At 40.8% G+C, this 24,898-nt stretch overlaps 2 protein-coding genes across 4 annotated transcripts; one reads left to right on the forward strand and one right to left on the reverse strand.

The window, feature by feature from the left end:
* The first annotated feature begins 1,434 nt into the window (after nucleotides 1-1,434).
* Nucleotides 1,435-21,708, forward strand: LOC149729958 (kin of IRRE-like protein 1). Of its 2 annotated transcripts, none has more exons than XM_089887375.1 (14): nucleotides 1,435-1,590; nucleotides 14,925-15,127; nucleotides 15,283-15,462; nucleotides 16,167-16,319; nucleotides 16,708-16,836; nucleotides 16,912-17,103; nucleotides 17,217-17,319; nucleotides 17,463-17,617; nucleotides 18,143-18,351; nucleotides 18,717-18,857; nucleotides 19,040-19,283; nucleotides 19,492-19,673; nucleotides 19,959-20,154; nucleotides 20,484-21,708. In XM_089887375.1, the coding sequence occupies exons 2-14, from the start codon at nucleotides 15,082-15,084 to the stop codon at nucleotides 21,221-21,223; spliced, it is 2,670 nt and encodes an 889-aa protein (XP_089743501.1). In that variant the 5' UTR covers nucleotides 1,435-1,590; nucleotides 14,925-15,081; the 3' UTR covers nucleotides 21,224-21,708. The 2 variants fall into 2 exon arrangements, with proteins under 2 accessions (XP_089743501.1, XP_089743502.1); XM_089887376.1 differs by having other exon boundaries at nucleotides 20,487-21,708.
* LOC149729959 (transmembrane protein 120B-A-like) lies at nucleotides 21,699-24,896 on the reverse strand. 2 transcript variants are annotated; one of them, XM_089887377.1, is made up of 10 exons: nucleotides 24,474-24,896; nucleotides 24,219-24,337; nucleotides 23,955-24,053; nucleotides 23,807-23,866; nucleotides 23,371-23,556; nucleotides 22,949-23,014; nucleotides 22,814-22,886; nucleotides 22,660-22,741; nucleotides 22,525-22,589; nucleotides 21,699-22,259 (listed from the first exon to the last, which is right to left on the reverse strand). In XM_089887377.1, exons 1-10 carry the CDS (start codon nucleotides 24,564-24,566, stop codon nucleotides 22,080-22,082), a joined length of 1,023 nt encoding a protein of 340 aa, XP_089743503.1. In that variant the 5' UTR covers nucleotides 24,567-24,896; the 3' UTR covers nucleotides 21,699-22,079. The 2 variants fall into 2 exon arrangements, with proteins under 2 accessions (XP_089743503.1, XP_089743504.1); XM_089887378.1 differs by lacking the exon at nucleotides 23,807-23,866.
* Between the last annotated feature and the right edge of the window lie 2 nt (nucleotides 24,897-24,898).

Genomic DNA, 24,898 nt, shown 5'->3' on the forward strand with positions numbered 1-24,898 from the left:
TTTGTTAAGTAACTCACCCACAAGGCCTCAACTAATTCTTATGTAACCAAAACCCTATGTATAATATATTCTGTATACATTGTCAGCCACAAGTTACAAAAAATTAACCACAAAGTTACATGTATATCTTATAATCGCGCACGAAATTTATGAAACAGAACCCCCGTGTTTTATAACGAATATTGTTTTCCGGCGATGATAAATACACAATTATTTAAAAAGAAGTTTAAACTGGATAAAATACTTCGTGAAAAAATAAAGTAATTATATCTTGGACCACGAATGTGATTCTCCTTTTTAGGTGATGTAAACACGTACATAGATTGTTTATTTTATTGAAAGCGATCAAATTCTAAGATTCAGTCTTTCACGGCGACGTGGCTTGCTTTGAAATAACCAGGAATCTATTCTAATATATTCGCGACACGTTTACATTCGTTTTATTACCACCGCAATTTTGTTTGTATTTCTATTGCTTATTTTACGGCTGTTACGCGTATAATCACTGCCCGCCGTTTGATCCCCTATTCCCCGCAATAACACATTCCGGCCCCGGTGTATAGTAGCCACGATCGTCAATGATTTGTTACGAAGTCATATTTGCTCAGTTCTATGTTGCCGCCACCGATGATCGACCTATTGTCACTCGCCGTGCCGGAACGATGACCAATTAGTCGTTGCTGCTGGAACGACTTCGTAAAATTTATCGCCGCTCGTAAATCTCCATGCGTCCTTCCCCACTCGCCTCTTCGAGCGAAGTAGGCGCTAGAATGCTAAGTGTAGCAGCGTGTATGGTTTGTGTTCTGTTCTGGCTATCAGCCGCACTATCTACGCCCGACGTTTTCAATGGCAGCGTTCAGCGTGTGCGAGTTCGGTCTTTTGATGAATAGGCTTGTGGCAGTTAGCTAAATACCAAACCTCAGATATAGCAAGTTATGACCTAAGTACATGACAGGCGCCGCAACCTGGCGGAAAAGGAGTCTATAGTGCAGTTTCCGTATCGTCCAGGTAATCCAGGGTTCACAACAATATGTCTCACTAATTGGTTCAAGTATTTTTAAACTTTCAGACCGCAAGCGGCTCCACCCGTCCACGGCGCCTCAGTTTTCTAGGGTTCGCAGGTCAAGGGCTTTTGTTTGCTGGTTTAAGAGATTAGAGTCGCATCAGTGACCGGAATAACAATTAATTTATTGAACGTATCTATTACTTTAAGGTTTTATTTTATTTAAAGTTATAAAAATATCAGCTCACAGATGTATACACCTATAGAATTTTGGGCTGACATTGCCAAACTATTCGTTTCTAAACTGTCAGTGTGCAGGAAGCCGGTTAGCCTATTTGTCTTTCAAGGTCGCAATTGCGGCAATTTCTGTGAGCTGCCTTTTCCCTTTTCTGTCCACAATTTTTACCTATTTTGTGCATTTTAGGTTCGGTTTTAAAAACGTTTTTTTGGCCAAAAATTTAGGCATTTGCGGTTAAACTGCGGGTCGCACAGGTGCTATAAAAGCCAAAGTCCAAGGATTTTGTTAATTTTCAAGTCGGCTCCACGGAAGAAGTTAGCAAGAGAGAAGCGTCCATGCGTTAGGCCAAGTAAGTTTACGTTGATATAAGTTACCGTGGCCATGATAAAACGTTGTTTCTTCGTACCTTGAGGATCGATTTATTGAGTACCTCGTTTTATAATCGGTATGGTGGTAAAGGATGACTGTAAAGTTGCCCTTTATTGACGTCCAGCCAAAGCCATTCGTTTTTCCTCCGTTTTTCGCCTTCAATATGCAGAAAAGTCTAGGTTAATCGTTAATGGGATTTTACCCGGAGAGAACCTTAAATGTTTATACGAGAGAAGAGTATAATCCAATTTGTTGATATGGTGAATTTAAATTTTAACTTAATGCAATTATGGCAAATTCTCACACTCTAAAGTGCAGCAGGCTGCCAGATAAGTTTTGTCCCTAATCGTTTTTTTTTTAATGTAAATCTAAGTTTTTCCTGTTATTTTTTTAATTTTTGTAACTTCCGAGCCATGTTATTAGTATTACATTGCGATCGAATCGTATCGAAAGTGTAAGACCACTGACGTATCGGTGATGTAGTTTTGCCAGGAAGCGAAACTTCATCGATTGCCACCGGTCATGGGGGAGCGATGTAGTCAAATTGTAGCGGCGTTTACAGCGTTGCCGGTTACACAGTGACCTGTTTGTGCAGTCCAACAATAGAATTAACAGCGCGAAAAATCGAGCCAGCACAAAGCGCACCCGTTACTATGGAGGTTAATGTCGCCCCAAACGCCGCTGTTTTTTATCCACGCCACGCTGTGGCCCTTTGTGTTTTGGTAAGCGGCGTTTAATTGCTTGATAATAAGTGTATCACGCGTGGAATTTTTATACCTTCGCTTGAGTTTACCGAAATGTTATTTTCTCACAGTCGTAGTAATGTTTTCTTACCATCCACTACAAATGTTGATGTAACACGCTATCTGTCATAGCTTTCCACACGTTTGTTTCTATAGTTATACAAGTACCGGTTTCCCCTCCCCATAAACACTAATATATCATGTACGGATGGCGCCATAGTCTACCCGGTTTGTTTAACTTGGTTATACGCTCAACTCGTTCTCACGTGCGTAATGTCATCATAAGCAGTGTCGTTACGTGGTAGCGTACAATACTACAATATACCCCATTGATTTTAACACAACAGTAATCGGTTCTCGCGTTATCGTCGCTGTATCTGCCTTTCTCCCCGTCGAAACACACCGCCCAACAATGTCCTAATATATACAAGCCGAATGACGCATCAGAACACCGTGTCAAAATTTACCACTTTCGAGTTTGCATAAGGAACGACATGGGGTTCCTTTTTACCGGACATAACCAGTTTAAACTAGCTGACCATGGGCGCGGCCTTTCACGCTCAGGTTGAAACGAATTAAACCCAACGTACGTGGAAGACGCGGTCTTCTCTTTGTTCGATCGAGATTAATTGCTTTTTGGCAAACCGTTGGCGGCTTCATGCCATTTGACCCTATCGTATCGTCGTTTTTTATTCCAACCCATTCCTAATGTAGGTGTGTAAGGTGTGGAATGCTTTTTCGCTGTGTTGATATTTCTGGTGCGTGAACGGTTTTTCCTATTTCCCTTTTCGAAATTTAAAACGAAGTGAATGCATAACGAAAAACAATCAGAATGACTCACGAACTGACTCCTTCACGCTATGCCGGTCCGCATCGTAGTTTGTAAGTTTTTAGGGCGTTTCTATTTGTTTTAGAATTTCTATTTTTGTATAATGTTTATTTTTCTACTATAGACTAGTCAAAATATGTATTGTTCTCCTTTTTTATTTTCCGTTAAAAATTAATGGTAAAAAAACTACAACATTAAAAAAAAAACGGTCAAATATGAAAAAAAATCATTTTTGTTAAAATCTTATTCGGCATTTGCAGCACCAGCTATTGGCTGTTGCATGACCTTCAAGTAATCTTCCTAAAGATCTTCTTCGCTAGAATGCAAGCCAAGAAACGTGGGTTAAACGAGTCTTAATCCAGCAAACGCAGCCGCATTGCGGTGCAAAGCAAGCGAACCTCGGCCAGTCTCTTTGATCCTTGCACCACGAAACAAGATTAGTCATGGATTAAACCTCAGCGTTCAGGTCCAACGCTTTCTTGCAGTTTAAGCCATGCAATTAAAAAACAAGCGAAAATAAACGCCCAGCGAGCCTTTTCGACGTCAAACGCACAAAATCCGCCCGAAAAATGACCGAAGCGTTAATCCTTCGTGTTGAAACAAATCTTTTGTCTCCTATACGTTGTATGTATGAGGAAAATCACTTACATTGTGTACACACAAACCTATATACAACAATAAGGTTCATGGAACCGTTCGTCTTTTCGTTTATAGCAATTTAATCTAAAATAGCGCAAAACAATTAACGTTAGTCCCTTACAAATTAATTAAGAAACGACTTCCGACTGTAAACTGACGCTGATCTGAAAATATTTGAAGCTTAATGAAAATCGCGTGTATCACCTATAAGGAGATTATATGTTACTTATCTTTTATAGTTTATCTTGCCGGATTTGAGCCTAAAATTCTTCGTAGTATGGATTTTTTTCTACCAAAAAATGAAAACAATATTTAGCTGTGCAATTTTTTTTTTAGCATACAAAAATTTGTATGTTTGGAATTCCGTGTCTTTACAAGACCGCTGCGTTAACTTTGCAACAATAATTGCAGTCGGTGAACTCTTTAACCGCACTCTGTCATCCCAACCGCAGAACCAACCAATTTACCGGCAGTGACAGGGCTGGCATCGTCGCACCCACCTCAACCGTGTGGTTTAAGCAGATGGACGTATATTGCTCCTTCGTACAACCTGGATTCCGCCTGAACTGCGCGCATGTGGCTATTTTTAGGAACAGGTGGTTTGAGCGATCACTGATATGAAAAACAATCTACCTTTTTCAAATTATGGCCAACCAACCGAACTGAGCATGCCAAATTATGGCATTTCACCGGTGGCCGTGGTGTCTATATACAGTTGTGCCAAGTATTCAGTGCCAGTTTAGACTTGTTTATACCAGTTTCCCACCACCACAAGTTTCGGTTCATCGCTTTGTACTTGCATTATTGATTCAAACAGTGATGTGTCAGCCCAGGTTACATCGTATTAATTCCAAAACGCTCGGTCCGCGCCGCAGCTCGATTTTTTACACCAGCAGTGTGAAGTGATCTAGGTGTACGGATGGATGCGTATTTCGAAAATATGGACACCACTAGACCAGTGGCACTAGTCAACTACGCAGCCATTTCCCTATTTAATCAATCAAATTGCTCTGTTGTGTGATGATATATTTCTATAAGATGCATCTTACTGCAACCTATAAACACTACTATAACGGCCTAATCGGAACGTAAAAACACGATTTGGCTGATAGGAATTATAAACGGGGTTGGCTGCGTATACAAGACTGCATTTATATTTGTTTACCTCCGGATGCTTAGTTAGCTTCACTTATACACAACACACACTAAGCAGTTGTTGCCCAGTTTACTCCAATTCCCACTGCAAATCGTCCTCGTTTCCACCCTGCCATCCAAATTCGTAGCGACCCGCTTGTTAAACCGCGGTTTTTCTACCACAGGCATTTAAATCACAAAGATATCATATACCCATCTCCCACTTTAACAAACTCATGCCACAGTTGTCAGCCATACTTCATTAATATGTTTTGCTTGATCAGCTTCCAGTGTTCATAATTGACTTGCGGTTTCCGTTCGTTATTTCGAAATCATCCCATCCTGCTTAGCTTATCATGCCGTCACAATACCCTCTATCACGTCACTTTGCATTAAGTGTCCAAAGCCTGTCGTCCCAACGGCCCATTTGCTTCTACAGTGGTGTCATCTGCATAGCACCAATACATCAATATAGGACTGTCTGGTACAGTTTCGGCGTCGCATGTTACTATAATCCTTCACTCTTTATTATAAAACGTACATGAATAACGTGTTTATAAAATCCTTCGTTATTATTATATACATTAACTATAACGTTTGACCTAAAATTTACCGGTATGTAAACAGTTTATCTAAGTATGGCACTTAATTATACACCATGCTAACACGACTACCTACTTTGTCATGAACATGTTTTGCTACGAAATTACAAGGCAGACAGTCGCGGAGAATTTTCTAGAAAGATTTAAAAATATTCTATTCATTTTTTCGTTTAAAACATCTTAAACACAAACGTCTCAGAAATTTTACCCAAAAATACGTTGCAAAATATACCCTGAAAATTTAGGTGTAACTCCAGAATACGTTGTAGTTATATAACTAGCCCTATATATTGTAGTACGGGACAACAAGGCCTCTAAATATAACTGGACCGTCACACTCCTAACTTTCCGCCGCATACATACATGTACAGACAACACCACAAACGCAATAACGTATCGAATGTCAACCCTTGACCCAGCATTAGATCTTGTGCCCGCCTCGCCCGACCCTATTTTTAAAAACAAATTAAATCCCGAGCTGGCTTTCATATTCAGTATTCGAACCGACATTTAATGAAAGCGGCCATGTTCACTGATCGAGGTCAATTATTCCGCTTCAAATAAACGACTTTTAACGAAATAATATTTAATGGCTTACGCACGAGAAATCGACAAAACGTCAGAAGAATGACAAATAGCACCACTTCGATTATGTGCGTTCTGCTTTTCTTGACTGGGTTTTGGACCCATTATCTTAATACTACGTTAAAAATTAAACAAAACACGTTTTTTGTCAACCGAGTATTCAACATTATGTAACCCGTATTCTAAGTAAATCGTTACGTAACGAGAAGTGTGGATCCATTTCTATTTAAATCTTATTTTAAAGGAAAAAGCTCGATGTGTGTATTGAATACACGGCTGATTCGAAAGCACCACCATTCGATTCGTCAAAACCGCTATTTTAAGCTTCAAACCATTTTTTTGCAATGAGTCATAAACCTTACCGCGTACATATATTAAAATGGTAAAAACGATTTGAAACTAATTTAAACTTTTCAAGAACTGTATAATGGACAAAGGTACCTGTATGTTTGTTCGCATATGAAAATATACACACCACTTTTCTATGTAGTTATTTTCACATACCGTTGCGGCGACGTTTTCTCAAGCCGCGCCATTAAATTCTCTTTAATTATTTGATCGATTTTCGCTTTTAATTGACTTACGCTCGAAGGCTACGAGCGAGCGGCGTACGCCAGCTAATACATTTTCCGTGTTTTCTCTTGGCAGGCAGATAAATGAAAAACTTTTCGTTATCTGATCAACGCTACGTCGTGATCTGTAATTAATCGCGTGTTACCGAAAGCTAGCGAGCAGTGTGTCTCACCAGAACCTAATTAATTTGCGGTCACTCTTGTGTATACATACTCATAATTGGCGAGGTCTACGCGGTCGCTTAAATCGCTTTGTTAAGCACTTCATTGCGGTCCACATTACCATAGCTAAAAAAGACTACGTTTTTTACGTTCAAAATATCCATTAAAAATAAGTTTTGTATTGCTACTGTAAGAATCAGGCGCTGGTTTGACGTTTATCTGTTAAAAAGTGCTTATATGCTAATATGAAGTGAAATTTGGTTTAATATTATTAGAAAACACGCTTTTGGTCTGTATTCCACGCACGATCACTCGTAGCAGCTCGCATCTAGACAGCGACCAACATTTACAAAGCAGACGATATGTACCAGTAATTACCTCATCTCTTTTAGGCCTTTAATTGTTGGTGATCCGGCCATACTATTACGCGACAAAAACATGCACCTTAAAGTGGCCGGCGCCAACAGATCCTCTTACGCAGGTCGTACAAGGATTTAGCAGCCATTTCCCTGCCCCAAAGAGCCGCAATATCGGGAATCAAAACAAACGATCGGAGACAAGCGAGCGTTCAGTCGCAAATTTGACCCACCGTTGCAACACTGTATGTTTACCTAACAGCTAACATGGGCTTCGGCGACCAGCGTATTATTCCAACCGTCTCGGTAACATTCCGACGCCGGCGTGCTGCATCAAATATTTATAGCGCTAAGGCGTGTTCCCTGGACGATAAGAAGGAATCTCCCATCCTCAGTCAAGTTGATTTGTCTTGTAATTTGTCCTGCGCTCCCGCGAGATTAAAGCCGGGTAGATATATCTTTTCACTCTCTGTCCCGTTATCGCGTGTTGCAATAATCCAACCGCAAAACTCCCTTCTCAATACGCGTCGCGAATTCGCATTGCTTGTTGTGCAAACTATACATTGCTTCTCGCACGGTATAGCTAATCCGCCGCTACACCCTATCGCCTCATCTTGCATATTTATTACTTACAAAGTGGCGAAGATTTCTCTCCAATGCGCCGACGGCACCCTGAGCAAAGCAACAAACAAACGCTATACGTTCACAGGGCGGCTGTTGTCCAATTTCAGCCGCGCGGGCAAGGATCAACCGTTCTCTGTTTACTAATTGCTTGTTAGCAAGGATAAGCCACACGAGGACTGAAGTAGCGCTTTCCCTTCAACCCGATCTATTGTCTCGCCCTCTACCTCGTTTCACCGCAGTTTCGAACTCAGTGGGATGGCTTGGTTCAAAAGCAAAAAAGCAAATTCACCTGCATAACATATTTACAGTTCTTTTTTGTCATTTGATACAAAAGCCGGCATTGCAGCTCCACTAGCCGCAGTCGGCCGTGCGATACAAGGAGTCGTAAACAGTCGAATCACGCAAATGCATCACGAAAACTTTCGCCGTGTGACGTAATTATCATAAGCATCTTGGCACGAGCGCCATGTTCATTTAGAAGAAGATCCATATCTCGTGTATTTGCCTTGTCGATGGAAGCATTTGCCTTGTCGATGGAAGCATCGTCTGGCGCGGTCATTAGAAGATACCAAACGCCTTTTTCGCGCCGCGTTCGCCAGTCCATGTGATCTTCGTAGCCATGTCACACCTCAGCAAGTCGAGAGCCCGTTTCCGCCGTAGTTTCGCCCGGTATCTCCTGGTTCAGGAATTATTACGCACAGGAAGGACAGCAGACCGAACTCGGCTCGAAACTTGTTTTTATCCGAAGTATAAATTCCCGGGGACAAGGTCGATGTTTACAAATCGGATTTTCTAACTTAGGTGACCTATCCCCGTATCACAACAAGTCTAGGACAGACAAGTAAACAGATCAGTTTTCGCTTAGTTTCTATCTGTGTAAATTGCAAGTTAATCTAGTAAGGTGAGGGTAATGGGCCAGTAATATGATTATCGTAGATACCGTAATGTATTCAGGTCTCTCCTACCTATTTAAGATAAGGAAGCCTTGTTCCAAGAGCTATGAATAACGCAGTTGTATGGTTGGTCTATTACTATTAGCTTGGAGCGTATAACAGTACCGTTGAGAATAAGCGAAAGTGGGTAGGTTTATTATATGTGTAAACAGTTGTCTTTTACGGTAAATATTCGCGTTGTATACTGTCACACAGGTGCCCTTATCGCATGACCAGTTTACCTCGACGTTTATGATTGTTTAGCGCCGAATTTTACGCGCCGGTTTCCCGCATAAACACCCGACTCGACCGATGTGGGCGGTCGACGCAGTTGTCTAATGGATCCCTGTAATGCATTTAGCAATGAATGACAGCTAGATTGTTTGACTTGTCACTTGAAGCGTTAACTGTCGTCTTAACATCCTAATGACGACTTGCGCATTTTTGGCTGGGAAAACGACGCGAATAAACAAGATTAAATAAAACACGGAATCAGAAACGCTATACGGAATTACAGCGATGATAAATATTAATTAAATTTCCGCAATCATGGGAGTGTCGCTTTCGGTCTTACCCACTGTCGCTTATCCTCGGCCTATATTGATTCGTATATCACTGCGATATATATCTAAGTCGATGAATCCGCTATTTCGACGCCTAAGAAAGGGTAGATTAATGAAATAAAGCGGGATGTTATGTTTAGAAGAGCCGTGAAATCATTTAACAATAGAAACCAAAGTCTCGGACCCCAGACGCGACCAGGATATTTTCTTTATGTGTTTTCACGCACCGTATGCTCTTTGTAGGACTTTGGAATATTAAAACGATAATTTTTTAGCCCTGTGTGGCCGTATCCGTTATATCTTTTGTTAACTGCCTCACACAACAGAAACTGTTGATAATTCAGAATGGCAACGGGAATACATGGCTCAGTATATACATAATTCATGCGCGCAATAAACGTTTTCAGTTAGTTTCGGCAAATTCTCCAAGACTTAATTTAAAACGGGAGTGCCAAGGATCAGAGACACCTAAACGAACTCGTCTCCGTTGTTTGTGTTATTTTGCGACGGCCATGGACCACAAAAGCCGAGTGCGTGAGTCGCTGTTGTTTTTGGTATAGCACGGTCCGTTTCCCCCCAAACATTCGCGCGTTATTTTCACCCGAAAGCTTTCAGACCACTGCAGCACCGAGAACCATGTATAGTAAACATGTAGTTCACTGTAGGCTTTGTAAAATTATACTTTAGGTGGTCTTTTATACAGCATGTCACCACAGCCTTATCAGATAAATATAGCATTCGTTGGGCTGTGCTAAAAGAATATGACAGTGCAGTTCTATCCATCATACTAAGTTGTTACGTGCGCTTGTGTAACGGTCATTAATGTGACCGTGTATCATAATCTCTATCATAACCATGGCGTTGGGCGACGTACGGCTGACGAACGAGGCGTATATGTCTTTCCGATCAATGTTTTCTTCGTGTGATGTTGCTTCTTAAAGGAGACTGACACATTAGCGAAATCACCATAAGAATTAACTGCATTAAGGACCGATCTCAATCATCGTAGCCTTTGGTTCCAGATAACGGGCAAATTGATGCGTTCCGCCTAAAAGAAGACCGATCAGCCGCTCTCTTATGACATTAGGTGACAGATAAAGAAGCCTAGGGCCATCTTGGCGAACCAGCTTGGTCGAGTAACGCTAAAGTCTTAACGTATTATGTCATTGCGCCGATCACCATATAACAGTTGTAGCGTTTACTAGATTATTGACCGTTGGACGTCGTTTACCGCTCGCAATCGCAAACTAATAACCCGATCCGTGTCGCGGAGTCGAACTCCGATCGTATTTATTGTTCTGACTTATTAAGGACCTGATTGCGAACATATTCTCAAGCCCCGAGTGTATATCGACAATCGATGGTGCTTTCCGAGCTGAAATCACGACGACAAACGAGCCAGTAATCGGTTTACGATCACCGTGACTGTCATTTAACACTAGCAAGGACCGCTAATGGCGAGATTAATGACTCGAATCTAGTTTGCTTGTAGAAGGGTATTGGAAAGTAGCAATGCGGTTGCATGGGCAGATTTAAAATGGAAGACCTGACTTTACGTGTTGCTGTGCATTCAGTTAGAGCGAAAACTCTGTTGTTTATTGTTTTCTGAAGTCTTTGAAAAGCCGCTGTAGTAGGTTACTGTTAACAGGGCAAGCATTCATTAGAAAAAAAGTCTCTCTCCGACAGGAATTCACTTAATGGCAGTGCTAAGTAGTAACAAGTTCTCGGAATGCAGCCTCACCTTTTATGTCCATTCCGTAGCCCGTATCTACACAACGCGCCCGCGAATTTGCGGTTTACTCGTCGCAATTTCCATCAGCTACGAGAACCCGTTGTTCTAGCAAACAAACGACGGCTGGTAAGCGCCTATTCAATCCAACCGACCGAATAATCGACTTGTTTGGTTTCGTTTAATCGTGTATTGTCCGCATGGCAGGGACCTCGCTTACAGATCGCTCAAACTAGCGGCACCTCTCCAACACTTGCATTGTTCCGAGTGCAAACGGAACAAGTTAACAATCACAAGAGCTGAAACCTAACCTGCCACCCCCAGTGAAAGGGAGTTTAACAAACTCTACGAATCTCATATCGTTTCTCACGGACCCCCACGCCTTTGTCCCACTCTACCGTCGTCTTGTCTTTACTGTTGTGAACGGTGACGGTTTTTAGTGATGTCTGGTTACTTGATAACTCGACCACTATACCGAGCAAGCGTCCGGAAATCTATACACGGATCCAGGTGTTTTGTTTCGCCAGCAAAGCAGCAGTCAGTGTGAGCTTTAATCCCAGATAGCTGGGTAAACTTGAATTCTAAGATTAGAGGCTGCGTAATCAGATACTCACCAAAGAGCTTGCAAGTTTGGAGGAGAAGTGGTTAGTTTTCTAATGACAGGTTTATGTGCCTCGTACCAGTGGTATCACATCTCTATGTAATTGGTCAAGAATTTATAGCTTTTCACATTGACTCGCCAGTCGCATACCATTACCACCGCATCAAAACGCACAACGTATGTACGATTGCTGGAATGTCGCAATTATAATATCCAAACACGCTCATATAAGTGTTTGCTAGTACAGTACTCGGGCGTATATTTTTAGATTTTCAGTCGCAACTGTATCCTTTCAGTTTCGAACTTAGTCAATAACTCGATATACCTGATTCAACTAATCTATCCGCCTTAGAATCCGACGGAAGACGCCCGCCACCTATATCTATGGATTATCCGCTCGTGGGGTTGAGCCAAATGCGCTTACCGAGCTTTAAAAAGCCGTACTTCGATCAATCATGCTACCTTAACCTATATATACTGTCGAAAACCTGGGCACATGCCGAACAGCAATCACACCAGTAGCGTTGAACGATGCTGTCTTCGCGACGATATGTGTTTAGAGTTTTCGCTTGAACGCGAACCAACAAAAATCAAAACGCTTTAATGGAACCAAAGTCTTTGTATGCCGCTTCTATATGAATAGAACGAGACCCGTTTTATTGAAGATTGGTTAAGAGGTGTTTATTTCGTAGTTTTCGTGTTTCACGCTAAAAGTTTAAAACGTGCAGTGTCGTAGATAATAATACGATACTTTCAAAGTCAATACTCAATAGCCATACTTCAAACCAGACTGTTGATTCAAGAGTCTCAAATTAAGACTGGCGCTGCGGTTTTTCAAGTTTCAACTGAAGAAAATATCAAAAACCAAAAAAATTCGCCTTCACAATTAAGTGCTTTCAATTGTCGTTGAAACATTCGTCTGATCCGCTTTGTTTTCACACACGTCTGAAAACCAGCAGACCGTAACGCCCCAGAAACGGGCCCCGAATTGGCTTTATTTGTCGCGTGGCTGGATTAAGGTGATCTCACCCCAACACTGTTCATCGCTCATCGGGTATAGACTTGTTTTCATGCTCCACCGACATAGGGTTCATACTGATCTGCTTAGGGTAGTTGTTGGTATAACCGACCCCTTAAGAGGTTGCGTATTTCTCCTGCTTTAATCGTCATCAAGACTCAAAAAACATATGATTCATAGCCACAAACAGAACCACTTGCCCTAGGAAGCTCACCCCAAAATTTCGTAACGCTTGCTTTGACTTCTGCGCTACGACCGACACGCATTCAATTTCCGCCCACTTATTCACCCCAATGCATCACCGGGCCAAGTGGTACTTCCTAGCCCAGCCACGCGTAGCTGCTGCTAGGCGCTTACAATCAAACCCTAATCTAGTAACCGAACTCCACCGCAAAGTAGTACCCCAGGTGCTATTGATAGCCCCAGAACCCGCATAGTTCCGAATTCGTTCGCTGAACGAACACGCCTCCAGGTTTCCTTATCACGCGACAGGTAGTAGTAATAGTATTTCCGCTTTAAAATGTCGATGGGAACGAAGAGATAAGCTTTCAATACACACTGACATATGTCATATATGTATATGTAACGGGAGGTCATTTTAAGCAGGGCATGGGAAAATGAGTAATAACCAAGGAAAGCATCTCGCGGTCGCTTAAATCGCTTACGCACCATTAATTACGTAAACAAAGGTGACATCTACCAACAGTGTAAGCTGGATGTGAAGATTTCTCGCAGATTAGTCGCTAACTAAGCACGACGGTCTGTTGTGGAAGCACGTACGAGAATTTTCGGCCGTTCACACTTCACCTGTTGAAACGTGCGCCAAAATCGCTTTGTTTCAGAACGTAAGCAGAAAACTATTCACTAAGAGATAAGATGAGCTCAGATTTTCGGTTGTTGTTGTGTTAGTTGTTTGCACGCTGTATCAGAGCCAGGGCGCAATGAAAGCCAAGATGCGGCACGAGGACCAGAACAATGGCAGTCCCTCAGTGACAAGTTGTTAAGTGGCCATGCATCGTAACTGACCAGAGACGTGACGGTTACTTGGCAGAAGCGATATCTATAGGTCTTATTCCTTCACTTCTCAGATGCGTGTGGTATTTCTTACGGGACAGCTCGCTCCGTGACGTCAGGGTACGCCCGATCAGGAAAAGACGGAGGTTTCAATGTGTTGGCTGACAAGTTTCACATATACCTTCAGTCCGAAAATACGCTAATGGCTGAGCACACATAGTATGGGTAGCGCGCTCGCCAGAGCACATCGGGTGACGAGGAAATGATACCACTCAACTGGAATCTGCAGGTGTATACAGGGCAAGTTAGAACAGAGAAACCGCATTCAGCATGACACAGAATTACAGCGTAGGCGATTTATGTTTGCCCGGCGCGTCGTCGCTTGAAGAAGTAACTTGTTTGAACAACCCCGCGTCATACCTGGGCTCTGTAATTCATTAAACTCCTCAATGAGTTCCGTTAAAGTTACGAGTCCGCCTATCGCGTCAAATCGGTCAGCAGTGTGTGTATACCAGGTTAATTTTTAACCTAGGACGACAAAGAGAAGCGATTTTTGTTTAAGCAGTAATAAGGTTCCTTTAGCGTAGCAGGCAGTCGCAAGAACTGGGTGTGGACGCCCCGGTTTTCTTGTGTATTCAGACGACGTTTAAACTCGTATTCCCAGATAGTTTACAACCCAATTGAATATAGCGACCTAGTTACATATATTGATATATAAAAGGTTGAATATAATCGTCGAACGATGTGTCTTATAGATTCTATGCCTGGTCAAACCGTGTTATTAAGCGTAATTTCGCCTTCTTATCGTGCCAAATCATGACTAGATTTTCGCCCGTTTAAGCCCAGTACAACAGCACACTGTAATTGACCATAGCATTCAGCGCAACCGGGCGTGGAGTACAGGAAAGCGAGCTTAGGCCGTACAGACACCGATGTTCCGGCCGTAAACAGAATCAGATCTAGTTTAGTCGCGCAGGATTACCTATATACCCCTTTGCTTGCGCGTGGCGTGACTTGGCAGCGTAGGCCAGGAAAGCAAGGGTGTCATTGCGTTTCTGCATCGCCGGTTTCGCAGATTGAAATTAAAGCGGACCCCGGCAGTACAGCGCACCTGCAGCGCTTGTCTATTTAACTTTATGTCCGTCGACCGTAAGCAGGAGGCTTGCCAACAGATTGAGGGATATCTTTCAATAAAAACTTTTTTTGTTCAGGTGCTAGGCGACCTTACTGTCATATTTTTGTAAAAATATTTAAAATTCCGAAAAACTGTCAAGAAACAAGAGGATTTACGTCATAAACCGGTGTATACTGTAATACATTCCAAGGTGGGAGCGGCCAAAGGATCAAACGACTAGTGTCTCGTATAAGATGGGGAAAAATTGGTTAATACCAGCTCTCTTGACGTGTTTGACAGGTAATAGCTTTAAATTGGTTCATATTTATAACTTTAATAAGCGATTGACAGATAAATTACACTTAAACGTATATTAACTGCTAGCATACATCGTAAACAGAGCCATGTCTGCGTTATTAATACGATCTATTTATTCATGGTATTTTTATGTACAGCTGAAGTCCTATGCGCAAGCATGGACCCTGTCATAGTGGAAGACCCCTCTGACGTCACCGTACGTCAGGGCGATGACGTCACACTGCGGTGTGTGGTAGAAATGCTAGCATCGGACGAGGAACGACCAGTATTATGGATGAAAGATGGATTCGCGCTCGGATATGAAAGAGATTTACCGAGTAAGTTTATTACTTTGTTAAAATATATTTTTAGACAAAAATTCACTTAAGATTGCCGCTTTAACGTTAATTTAAATCTACTGCGGTAGGATAGTGATAAATCAGCCTTTGTTCGCTGTCCACTTAGATTTGATAACAACCTTACGACGTCCAATCTTCAACTACCTTATTGTGTACCAACTCCGTAATTGGGGTTAGCAGACCACTTGACGTATTTCCTTTCACGCGTCACGGTCAAACTGACAATCTTGTCTCGTTCGTGACCGAAGCAGCTTAAACCATTCGCCCTATTATCGCCATAGCGCCAATTAAGAATCGCCACAATTAACCACGCCGATTCTCGCATACGTTTTTTGGACAAAATCCGCCAAAAAGCTAAATTCCTCAAATTCTTGAACCGTAGTTAAACATCCTTAGTGGATGTAGGTTTCCTTGAACCGGAGACGACCGCAAAAGCCAGCAATTAAATACGGGAAGGCCGAATTCACACCCGAACGGCAGGCATTCTCTTTAATCATCTCAAAATACGTCATTCTCTCTAGACAAGGTCGAAAAAGGAAGTCACTCCCATAGCTATTCAAGTTAATGTATAAAAACGACAGTTGAAAGTGTTGGGCAATGTTTTATGTACAATTCCGGCATATATCCTTTTAAGCCAAAAAAGGCTATTTTTTTTTTTTTAAAAACTCTTTCCTTATTTACAGACTGGGAACGTTACTCCATGGTTGGCGACGTATCTATTGGAGAATATAACTTGTTAATTCGAAACGTTAGCGCCATGGAGGACGAATGTGGGTACCAGTGTCAAGTAACAAAACACAGACTGGGTTCGAAGACTGCCAGAGTCACTGTACAAGGTATATTTTGACACACTCTTTATAAAACAAAAGAACTAAATGGGCGTTTAGACTTTTGTGACTAATTCACTGGCATTTTACTGATTTCTTGTTTTAAAAAAAAGTGAATATAAACGTATAGCCCTATATAGTGTATGATATACTATATGGGGCAAAGGGTTATGCATACTTATTCACTGTGCCTCGAAACCGGCTTTAAATAAACAGCCATATCGTAGAGTACACACGAAAATCTGTTCGTGTTTGCTGTAGGATTATGTTATCAGTTATCCTAACCTAAACCTTGGAGGAATAAGCCAACCCCGGCCTAAATCTAAAAAACCATGGCTTGCCATGCTGTCGGGCCTTAACCATATAAAATAGATAGCCTAAACCGTTTTCTTTATAGTCCCACCCACCGGCCCTGAGATCGACAGTTTAGTGGATATGAGAATGAACGTAATAGCCAACAGAGAGAATGAGATTTCTTGCCGAGCGTTTGGTGGAAAACCAGCGGCCCAGCTACACTGGTATCGAAGTAAGTCAATTACTAATACGATTAAGAAATATGGGATAGTATGTCTTCATGTTATAAAATATTTAATTTTTTTAGACGGGATTGAAATAACCGATGACGTCACGAATGACATCACCGGCCCCGTAGCCATGGTGTTCAACACAACATCAACCTTACGCATCACGCCAAGACCGGATGACGTGGACGCAACTTACGCATGCGTGATGACGAGCGACGTGCTCTCTGCTGATGAAGCTGGTCGAAAAATGATGCGACTTAATATATTGGGTGAGGATATACTACTATCTATTGCAAGTATAAATCCATCGTAGTTTAAACACTGATATTGATGAGTAGCCATTTTCAGAAATTCAGTAGGTTTAATTTTTTTCTACTTACAGAACCGCCGGTCGTGACAGCTACATTACCAGATGCGGTGCATGAACATGATATAGTTACTGCAGAGTGCTTAGCTGAAGCAGATCCTCCTGTGACGTCATACAAGTAAGTGTTACGTCATATAGAGGCAGACTTATATTACAAAGGCGTGTCTAAAAAATATTAAAATTAAACAACACTAAAAATTTTTTTTATAGTAAATTAACACTAAAAAGTTTATTTATCACTAACATAATGATACGTTCCAGATGGTACATCAACGGTGAGCTGCAAAGTGGTGAAACATTGCAAAAATTCCACCTTGGTACAGTTGATAAGGCTTCCCACCGAACCACTATTAGTTGCGTGGCTACTAACGAGGCCGGGGACTCGGACCGAAGCGATGTCGCATTGGAAGTCTTATGTAAGTTTGTATTACAATATTTAACGTATAGGTTACAATTTAAATAAATAGCTAATAAGGACTACTAAGTTGGAGCGAATACCGTTTGAAATTATTTGTAATGCAGATTGGTATAGTAGGGTGGGGGAAGTTGGGACACATTTTAACTCTATTTTCTCGTCCAATGTGGTAGTAAACAAGGAACATTCAAAGAATTATAAAACTATATGCTCAAGACTCCCATAGACCGTTGTTAACTGTTTAAAACACGATCAGGATATTCGTATATTATGCGCCGAAGGTGTCCCATCTTTCCCCATCCTACTATATCCCTGCTTATAACTGATTAAATGGCACTGATACACTTTAATTTATGTGCGTCTTACAGAAATACCGAAGGGTAACAGATTGGTATGGACAGAGCTGCGTATCCGTCTGTATTTTCTAAATACACTGATACCGTTAAGTGTCTTGTAAGACATACGCCCACAATGCTTTTACATTTGTATTGATACTAAAAAATCTAACGTTTCAAATTGTTCTTAGATGCTCCTGTATTCATAAACGGCACCGATGAAACAACGTCAGAGGTTGGTGGGAACGTCACTCTTCGCTGCGAGTGGGAATCGAACCCTGCACCTTCGGTTCGATGGCTACGTAACGGCGAAGTGGTGGGAAGTGGGCAACAACTTCAGTTATTCCATGTTACTCAGTCGGATTCGGGATCCTACACTTGCTATGCAGACGCTGAAAATGTAAGTTAGAAATGTTATAAACTTATAAGTATATATATTGTATAGGTACTGTGGGGTAAAATTGGATACCGTTAGCAACAAAATCCCATATTTCATGGTCGTGTTTTGAACAATTGACAGCGTTTTTTACAGTCGCGGGTCTACGGTTATATAATTCTATAATTATTCTTTGTTTACCACTAAATAGGACAAGAAAATAGTGAAACGTGTTTCATATTACCCTACCCTGCTATATTTGTAACCTTCTTTTTTGAAAAAGTAACCAATGCGGAAAAATGTTAACAAAAGTTGTGCATAACGCTTTCGTAAATCAAACTCGTATAGTTGTCAGTTGTCACTTGAATTTAACGATTCCATTCACTCAGGTTGGTGACGCAAAGATGACGTCACGATTAACAGTACGAGGTCCTCCCATATTCGACAGCTCTGACACTCAATACGTCAGCATGGGTGAGGAGGGCGTTGTTAACTGCGCGCTGTGGAGTCGGCCAGGAATGCAGACAGTGGTAAGTTCTCACGTTTTCTGTTAAAGGTTCTTGTCGGGTTTTGCAACATAAATGTTTTTAGTCGAAATTTGCAACAACAAAAATGTATGTTGGAATTTCCAACAAAATAAAAAAAATGTTGGAATTCACAACAACAAAAAAGTTTTTGTCGGAATTTGAAACAAAAATCTTTTTCTTCGCAGAAATGGACTTGGTCAGTCAAAGGCGTGAGCTACACTCTTCTCGGTAACGCCTCCGTGACGTCACACGGGACCGTCGCATCTGACGTCACTACCAATGACGTCAAATACCGGGGTATTTTCAAAACAGGAGACACATTCGCTAGACTAAGTATTGCTAAGATGCGCAAAGAGGATCTGGTGTCTTACACATGCACAGCAACCAATAGTTATGGGGAGAGCGCTTTGCTTATAACGTTAGAAGAAGGTAAGTTGTAACGTTAATTATTAACGGATAATATAAACCTATCTAACATCCATATTAAGAACATAATAATACACAAAGCAATATTGGGTCATTTTTGCGTTTTTTTGCCGGCCTAAACATCTCGGTTAGTTGTAGTTGTAATGTAGAATAATCATTGCCAAAAAATATGTTTTGAAACGGATTTTTTAAAACTTTTTTTTCGTCTTAGATACAAGTGGAGCTGATGACGTCATGATGCTGGGGGTTGCTATCGGAGGAGCGATTGGAGGAGTATTTTTGATCATCATATTTATCGTCATCATGGTTCATTGCGCAAGATCTAGGAGACAACGAAAGTCGACAAACTTTGATAAAGAAGATCAGAGCACAAGCGGATCTCCCATCGTTAGGGTAAGTAGAAGTGAATGTTATTTATGTGTGAATTTGGAGTTTAAATTGTTGATTTGGGTCCGTGAATTGGTTGTGTAAGAGGAATAAATGAATGAATGTAACTTGTTTACCCTCGCGTGGCGGCGCAACGACAGCTGTTATAACATCGGTGTTCTGTTTTATACACCACGTGCCCGATTACGAGTTACCATATATATATACATATTATTTTTGCTAATGTGATAATATACAAATGCTACAAAATTACCAATATTCCTGCTCTGAACTATCATTCTCTATTTTCAGCAAAACACAAGAGTCTCTGAGAAAGCTTACAATCGAGACGAGACGATTCCTATCAACCACACTGAACAGATGGGACAGTACAACGTTCGCTCATCACTCTCGTCGCATGGTGGCGCACCTGCGTCATCAGTAACTGAATCCGACGACACGAATCCTACCCCAACCTCTGGGCAAGACGACGGATATCACACAGAAGGTAAAGGACCCGAACGCTGTGCTTTATTAAACCATCGAACGTTTATAGATATTTTGGGTCAGAGACGCATTTTAACTGATGTTTTTTTCCCTACACTGTCTATCCATAGCGTATTTTAACGACTGTTGTTTTGCTGTTGATTCCCTTCTCTTCGTTGTTTTATTTAATATATTTTTTATAATTTTTAAAGAGATTTTTAGTTAAATTAGTAAGAGCAAAGTACATCATAAAAAAAGGGAAATGCATTTTTGTCAAAAACGCCACAGTGACGTCATTATACTGCTCGACAATCTCACCTTTTCCGTTTGACTCATTTTTCCTTCACGCAGAAGCAAACTCATGGAACCGAGGGGAAAATCCTGCAAAACTTTCCATGACCTCATCATCGCCTGCCAAGAGCCCAGCTACTGTGAATTCATACAACGCATATCCACAACCGTTTACTACCGGTGTGCCCCCACCACAACAAGCATATTCGAACGACCTAGGACCGAGATACGCTACTATCTCGTACCAGGACTACCCAGCGAGAACGCAGTCTCCAGGCAGATATGCATTCGACCAAGGACCATACGACCCGACCACTCTATCCCAGCCTGTATCTGCTTTACGCTCAGCAAGCGCTATGGGTGAACGCCTCTCCCCACCCCCGGTTCGTTACGTCCAGCGCAAGTTTTCTGACGTTACTGCTCCACTGGTAAACCCCTACTCCATGGCGCCAACAAGCGGAGACTTCTACCCAGCCGCTGTACCGTACACCAACATGTACTCGTACGTCGATTCCACCCCAACGTTCGCGCCGTCAGTCGGCGGGAACCGGACCACTCCTATCCCCGCCTCGATCACTGGATCGGACCGAAACTATGGCGTTCCGGCAACCGGTTCTTCTCAGTCGTCTTTAGATAAATACGAGCGCGGCTCTGCGCTCAGTGCGACGCCGATGGCTCTACGGCCAGACGTTTATGAAAACTCCACTCGTATGAGTAACTTATCTTCGCGTATGAGTCAGTCGTCCAGATCTTCGGATTTCATTCGTCCCTTGACAGCGCGTATGGCGACGCATGTTTAATAAAAAAAAATGCTGCGAATAATGAAGACGTCCGTCCGCGGTGCTGGAGACAATCAAGACAGAACGCCAATCGCATTTCTTGACAATTTCATTTCAATTCTATTTGAGAGGGTATGAGTAAGCTTGAACATTTTTATTTGGTCTGAGACAGGTTTGCACCGACGTGCCTTTGCATTCGTTAATTTACAAACGGATGCTGAGAAACACATTGCACTCGTTATTGAGTGAACCGAATATATTATTTTGCAGCGAAAACTTGACAAATCTTGTATGACTTCGAACATCCACGCACTAAAACTGTTAAAGGCCGCTCCATTTCGTTACGACCATGTTTTTTTCGTTCTTTGTTTTTTTTTATAAATCGCATGCAATTTCATTTACCCTCCCCAGCAAATGCTTGGCAGTGCGCACGGGAGCAGTTCTTTTTTTCGTTCATATCACTTCTTTTGCAAGACAAATAAAAGAAAAACATTGCTCAAAAGTAACTCAGTACTATATATTTGTTAGTTACAGAAAAACTAGTTTATAATTATTTTGATCAAAATTATATGATTGTGGGCAAGATGATACAGGAATACAGATGTTTTCACAATATGTTAAAAGTGCAACGATTAGTTTACCCTGCGTTTACAATAGCGCTCTATGCTAAATTATAAAATGCTGCAGACTGCCGTTTATATAAATTTCCAAGAAAACGGGATTTAGATGAAAAATACGTTGTGTAAATTAAGATTCCTAATGCCAGCAGTGGTTAAAATTGTAAACCTGATAAGAATTGACAAAAGCGTTAGAACATGCACAGAAAAGTGTATGTAAAACAGAAAATATATTGCATTTTCTTACTCAAATAAGTAACTTATTGCTCTTTTGTTTTAATTCTCTTCTTTTGTTTTTGTATCACCACGTTAATTGTAGTGAAGAAGTTGCCACAAAAGAGAGTAAAGAAAAGAAGGGCCAGAGCAGGGACTTGCCATTCATTGAAGTTGTATTTAATTCCTATAGTCATCAACTTGTATGCATTGTACAACTGCCACAGCTGAAATAACAAAAAATCAGATATCCAGTAAAAACTTGTAATGGCGATGTGCCACAGTGATTAGCATACATGCTTCTAGTCCAGAGATTATGGGTTCAAGGCTCCCCGCAATTGTTTGGGGCAGATTACTTAACAACATTAACAATATTTGTTTCAACCAAGTGCAATACCCATGTTATAATAACTACCGTAACCACTCCATGGAGGAGCTGGTTCAGTTTAGATACTCTACCACTTTATTGTGTGATCATTTACAAACACTCACATGCCCAAAGAACAAGAATGGAAGAAGAAATGTAAGACCTCTCCACATCCAAGACTGAAAACCCTCTGAAAAAAGATTTCATCTTTAAAGTCATAAAAGACCACCAACTTTGATTGAACACCAGTTAACACTCACCAACAGTCAAGTCCATGTCATGTCTTTCACCCAAAGCTCTCAGTCTGTATAGGCAACCACTCTGGTAATAATACTGCATCACCTGTATTGAAATTGTATGTACTTCAAAAGTGTTGTGACACAATGGAAAAGAGGTTAATGTATTTATATTTACCTGTACCAAGCTTTGATAAATAGAGAAAGTCATTAAAACTGGCCGGAATTCTCTGTATGCCTCATTGTCACCCCTAAAGAAAAAAAAGAGTTATTTCAGATATGGGAGATAACAGTAAAAGACACTGTAACTTACCAAATAACATTTGTACCACTGAGAGCAACAGATACATAATGATGCATGACCCACCAGCCTTTTATTCTGGAAACAAAATTCAAGAATTAGCATAAAAAATAGAACATGTCACAATCCGAATCCGTTTTTAACAAAATCTGAGGTGACAATGTTAAAATGTAGTAACTCATTCAGCAAACATTAGGAACCTCATTGATTATTGTGGTGAATTCAATGTACTTTGACCTTGCTTGTTTGCATAGACAACTAAGACAGGGTCAAAGTCTTTTCAATCTAAAACATAGCGTGCTAAAATATAATGTTTCACAATTTGGTATTTAACAAGTCACATACTATGTGTTACGCGGTACGCCTATGCTACCATGTTACCCCCTGCACCCTTTAAATTACCCCTATGCTATCTTATAGAAATGTTTACCCACCTGGAACCATTTACTATCAGAATACTCTCTCTGACAGTAAGAGTGCAGTAATACCACAGCAAAACAAATGAGAACATCGCATCAAATACACGGTGGTTTAGGAAGAATACAAGAGCAACTGCAAATCCGAGAGTTGTAATACTGCAGTAAAGTTTGAATTTCTCATATTCATCCTTGTAACGAAATCTGTAAAAAAATGATTATTTAAAACAGTAGTTCTCATACAGTAGGCCATTAATGATTAATATTCAGTAGGGCAAAATAGTTATGGTGTTTTATATAGGTAAAGTATTGTGTGGCATGCCTTTTAGGCCTAGATTGGCCTATTCCCTAAAGCTAAACCGTTCATAAAATTTCTACTGAGCCAATTAGTAATGTCAATAATTTTCTAATTGCTTTTATGCCAATTTCTTTAACCTATATTATATACACTTACTTATCAGCTGTACTGTCCAATATCATATTCACTTGACCAACGATTAATCGGAGGTAGAACCTAAAAATATATATTTATATTCAGTTTAATCTATTATATTATGATATAACAATTCGAACATGTGAGAATTCTGTATGAACCTTCTCACCCATTTTTACGAGGTAGAAATTTTCCCATTTCATCCAGCGAGCGTTTTCTTTCTTCAATTTTATCAAGCAGCTCTTTCTTTTCGTTGCTAGAAGAAGTTCTGCAAAAAATATAGAATTTTTATAGTTAAAAGTAGGTGTAACTTAAATAAATAAATGTAACTTGCTTTATTCTTGCATGGCCGGAAAACAACAGTGGTAAAGGTGCCCTGTTTTATACACTTCATCCCTATTTACGAGTTACCATGGAATAGCTTGTATCTTACTTTTTTAAAGATTCTTTTAAGATTTTCAGTTTTTTCATTTGTCGATCTATCTGCGATTTACATGCATTTCGTTGAGAATGGTAACTTTCTGCAGTTTTTCTATACTCTTTATTTTTCTCCTAAAAATACAAAAGGGGTTATGTACATCGGATTACTGTTAGAACAATAGGCTATACACACTTGTACCTTCACAGACATAGCAATTCTGCTATAGAATATAACTTATATTACAAGAATTAGTTCCACAACACTTACCAAACATTTTTCATAGTCCCCGGCCAAGGCATTCCATTCTTCTTGGCAAGTTTCAAACGATATAGTTTGTCCTATGCGTTGAGCTACTTCCATTTTCCTAAAACGATTTGCGTTGTATTACTGCACGAAACTAAGTCGATTTTTAACAAAACTGTTTCACACGCACAAGTGTAATCGGTTGATTACGCGCCTGTATGACGAGTAACGACGATAAGTACATACGCAATACAAAACACACGTAACGTCATCACAGTTCACACGACCTGTCAACAAAGACTGCATGTACATTGTGATGACGCTGCAAATCATCACTGCAGCGTCAAAACGACAGATTTTATGTCATCCATTGCAAAAAGAACATGAAATATTAACTCAACACCCAAAAAGTAGTTCAGTAACAATTATTATAGAAAATTTAGAATGTT

This window comes from Ciona robusta, chromosome 10, assembly GCF_009617815.1.
Source record: "Ciona robusta chromosome 10, ASM961781v2".
NCBI lineage: Eukaryota > Metazoa > Chordata > Ascidiacea > Phlebobranchia > Cionidae > Ciona > Ciona robusta.

What these genes read in the sequence shown, in the direction of transcription:
- LOC149729959 (XM_089887377.1), bottom strand. Translation starts at nt 24,566, where the DNA reads ATGGAAGTAGCTCAACGCATAGGACAAACTATATCGTTTGAAACTTGC. An exon ending in AGTGGTACAAATGTTATTTG is followed by an intron (nt 22,887 to 22,948) that starts GTAAGTTACAGT and finishes TTTTTTCTTTAG; the next exon opens with GGGTGACAATGAGGCATACA. An exon ending in TTTATCAAAGCTTGGTACAG is followed by an intron (nt 22,742 to 22,813) that starts GTAAATATAAAT and finishes ATTTCAATACAG; the next exon opens with GTGATGCAGTATTATTACCA.
- LOC149729958 (XM_089887375.1), top strand. Translation starts at nt 15,082, where the DNA reads ATGGGGAAAAATTGGTTAATACCAGCTCTCTTGACGTGTTTGACAG. An exon ending in TCTCTTGACGTGTTTGACAG is followed by an intron (nt 15,128 to 15,282) that starts GTAATAGCTTTA and finishes TTTTATGTACAG; the next exon opens with CTGAAGTCCTATGCGCAAGC. An exon ending in CCAGCTACACTGGTATCGAA is followed by an intron (nt 16,837 to 16,911) that starts GTAAGTCAATTA and finishes TAATTTTTTTAG; the next exon opens with ACGGGATTGAAATAACCGAT.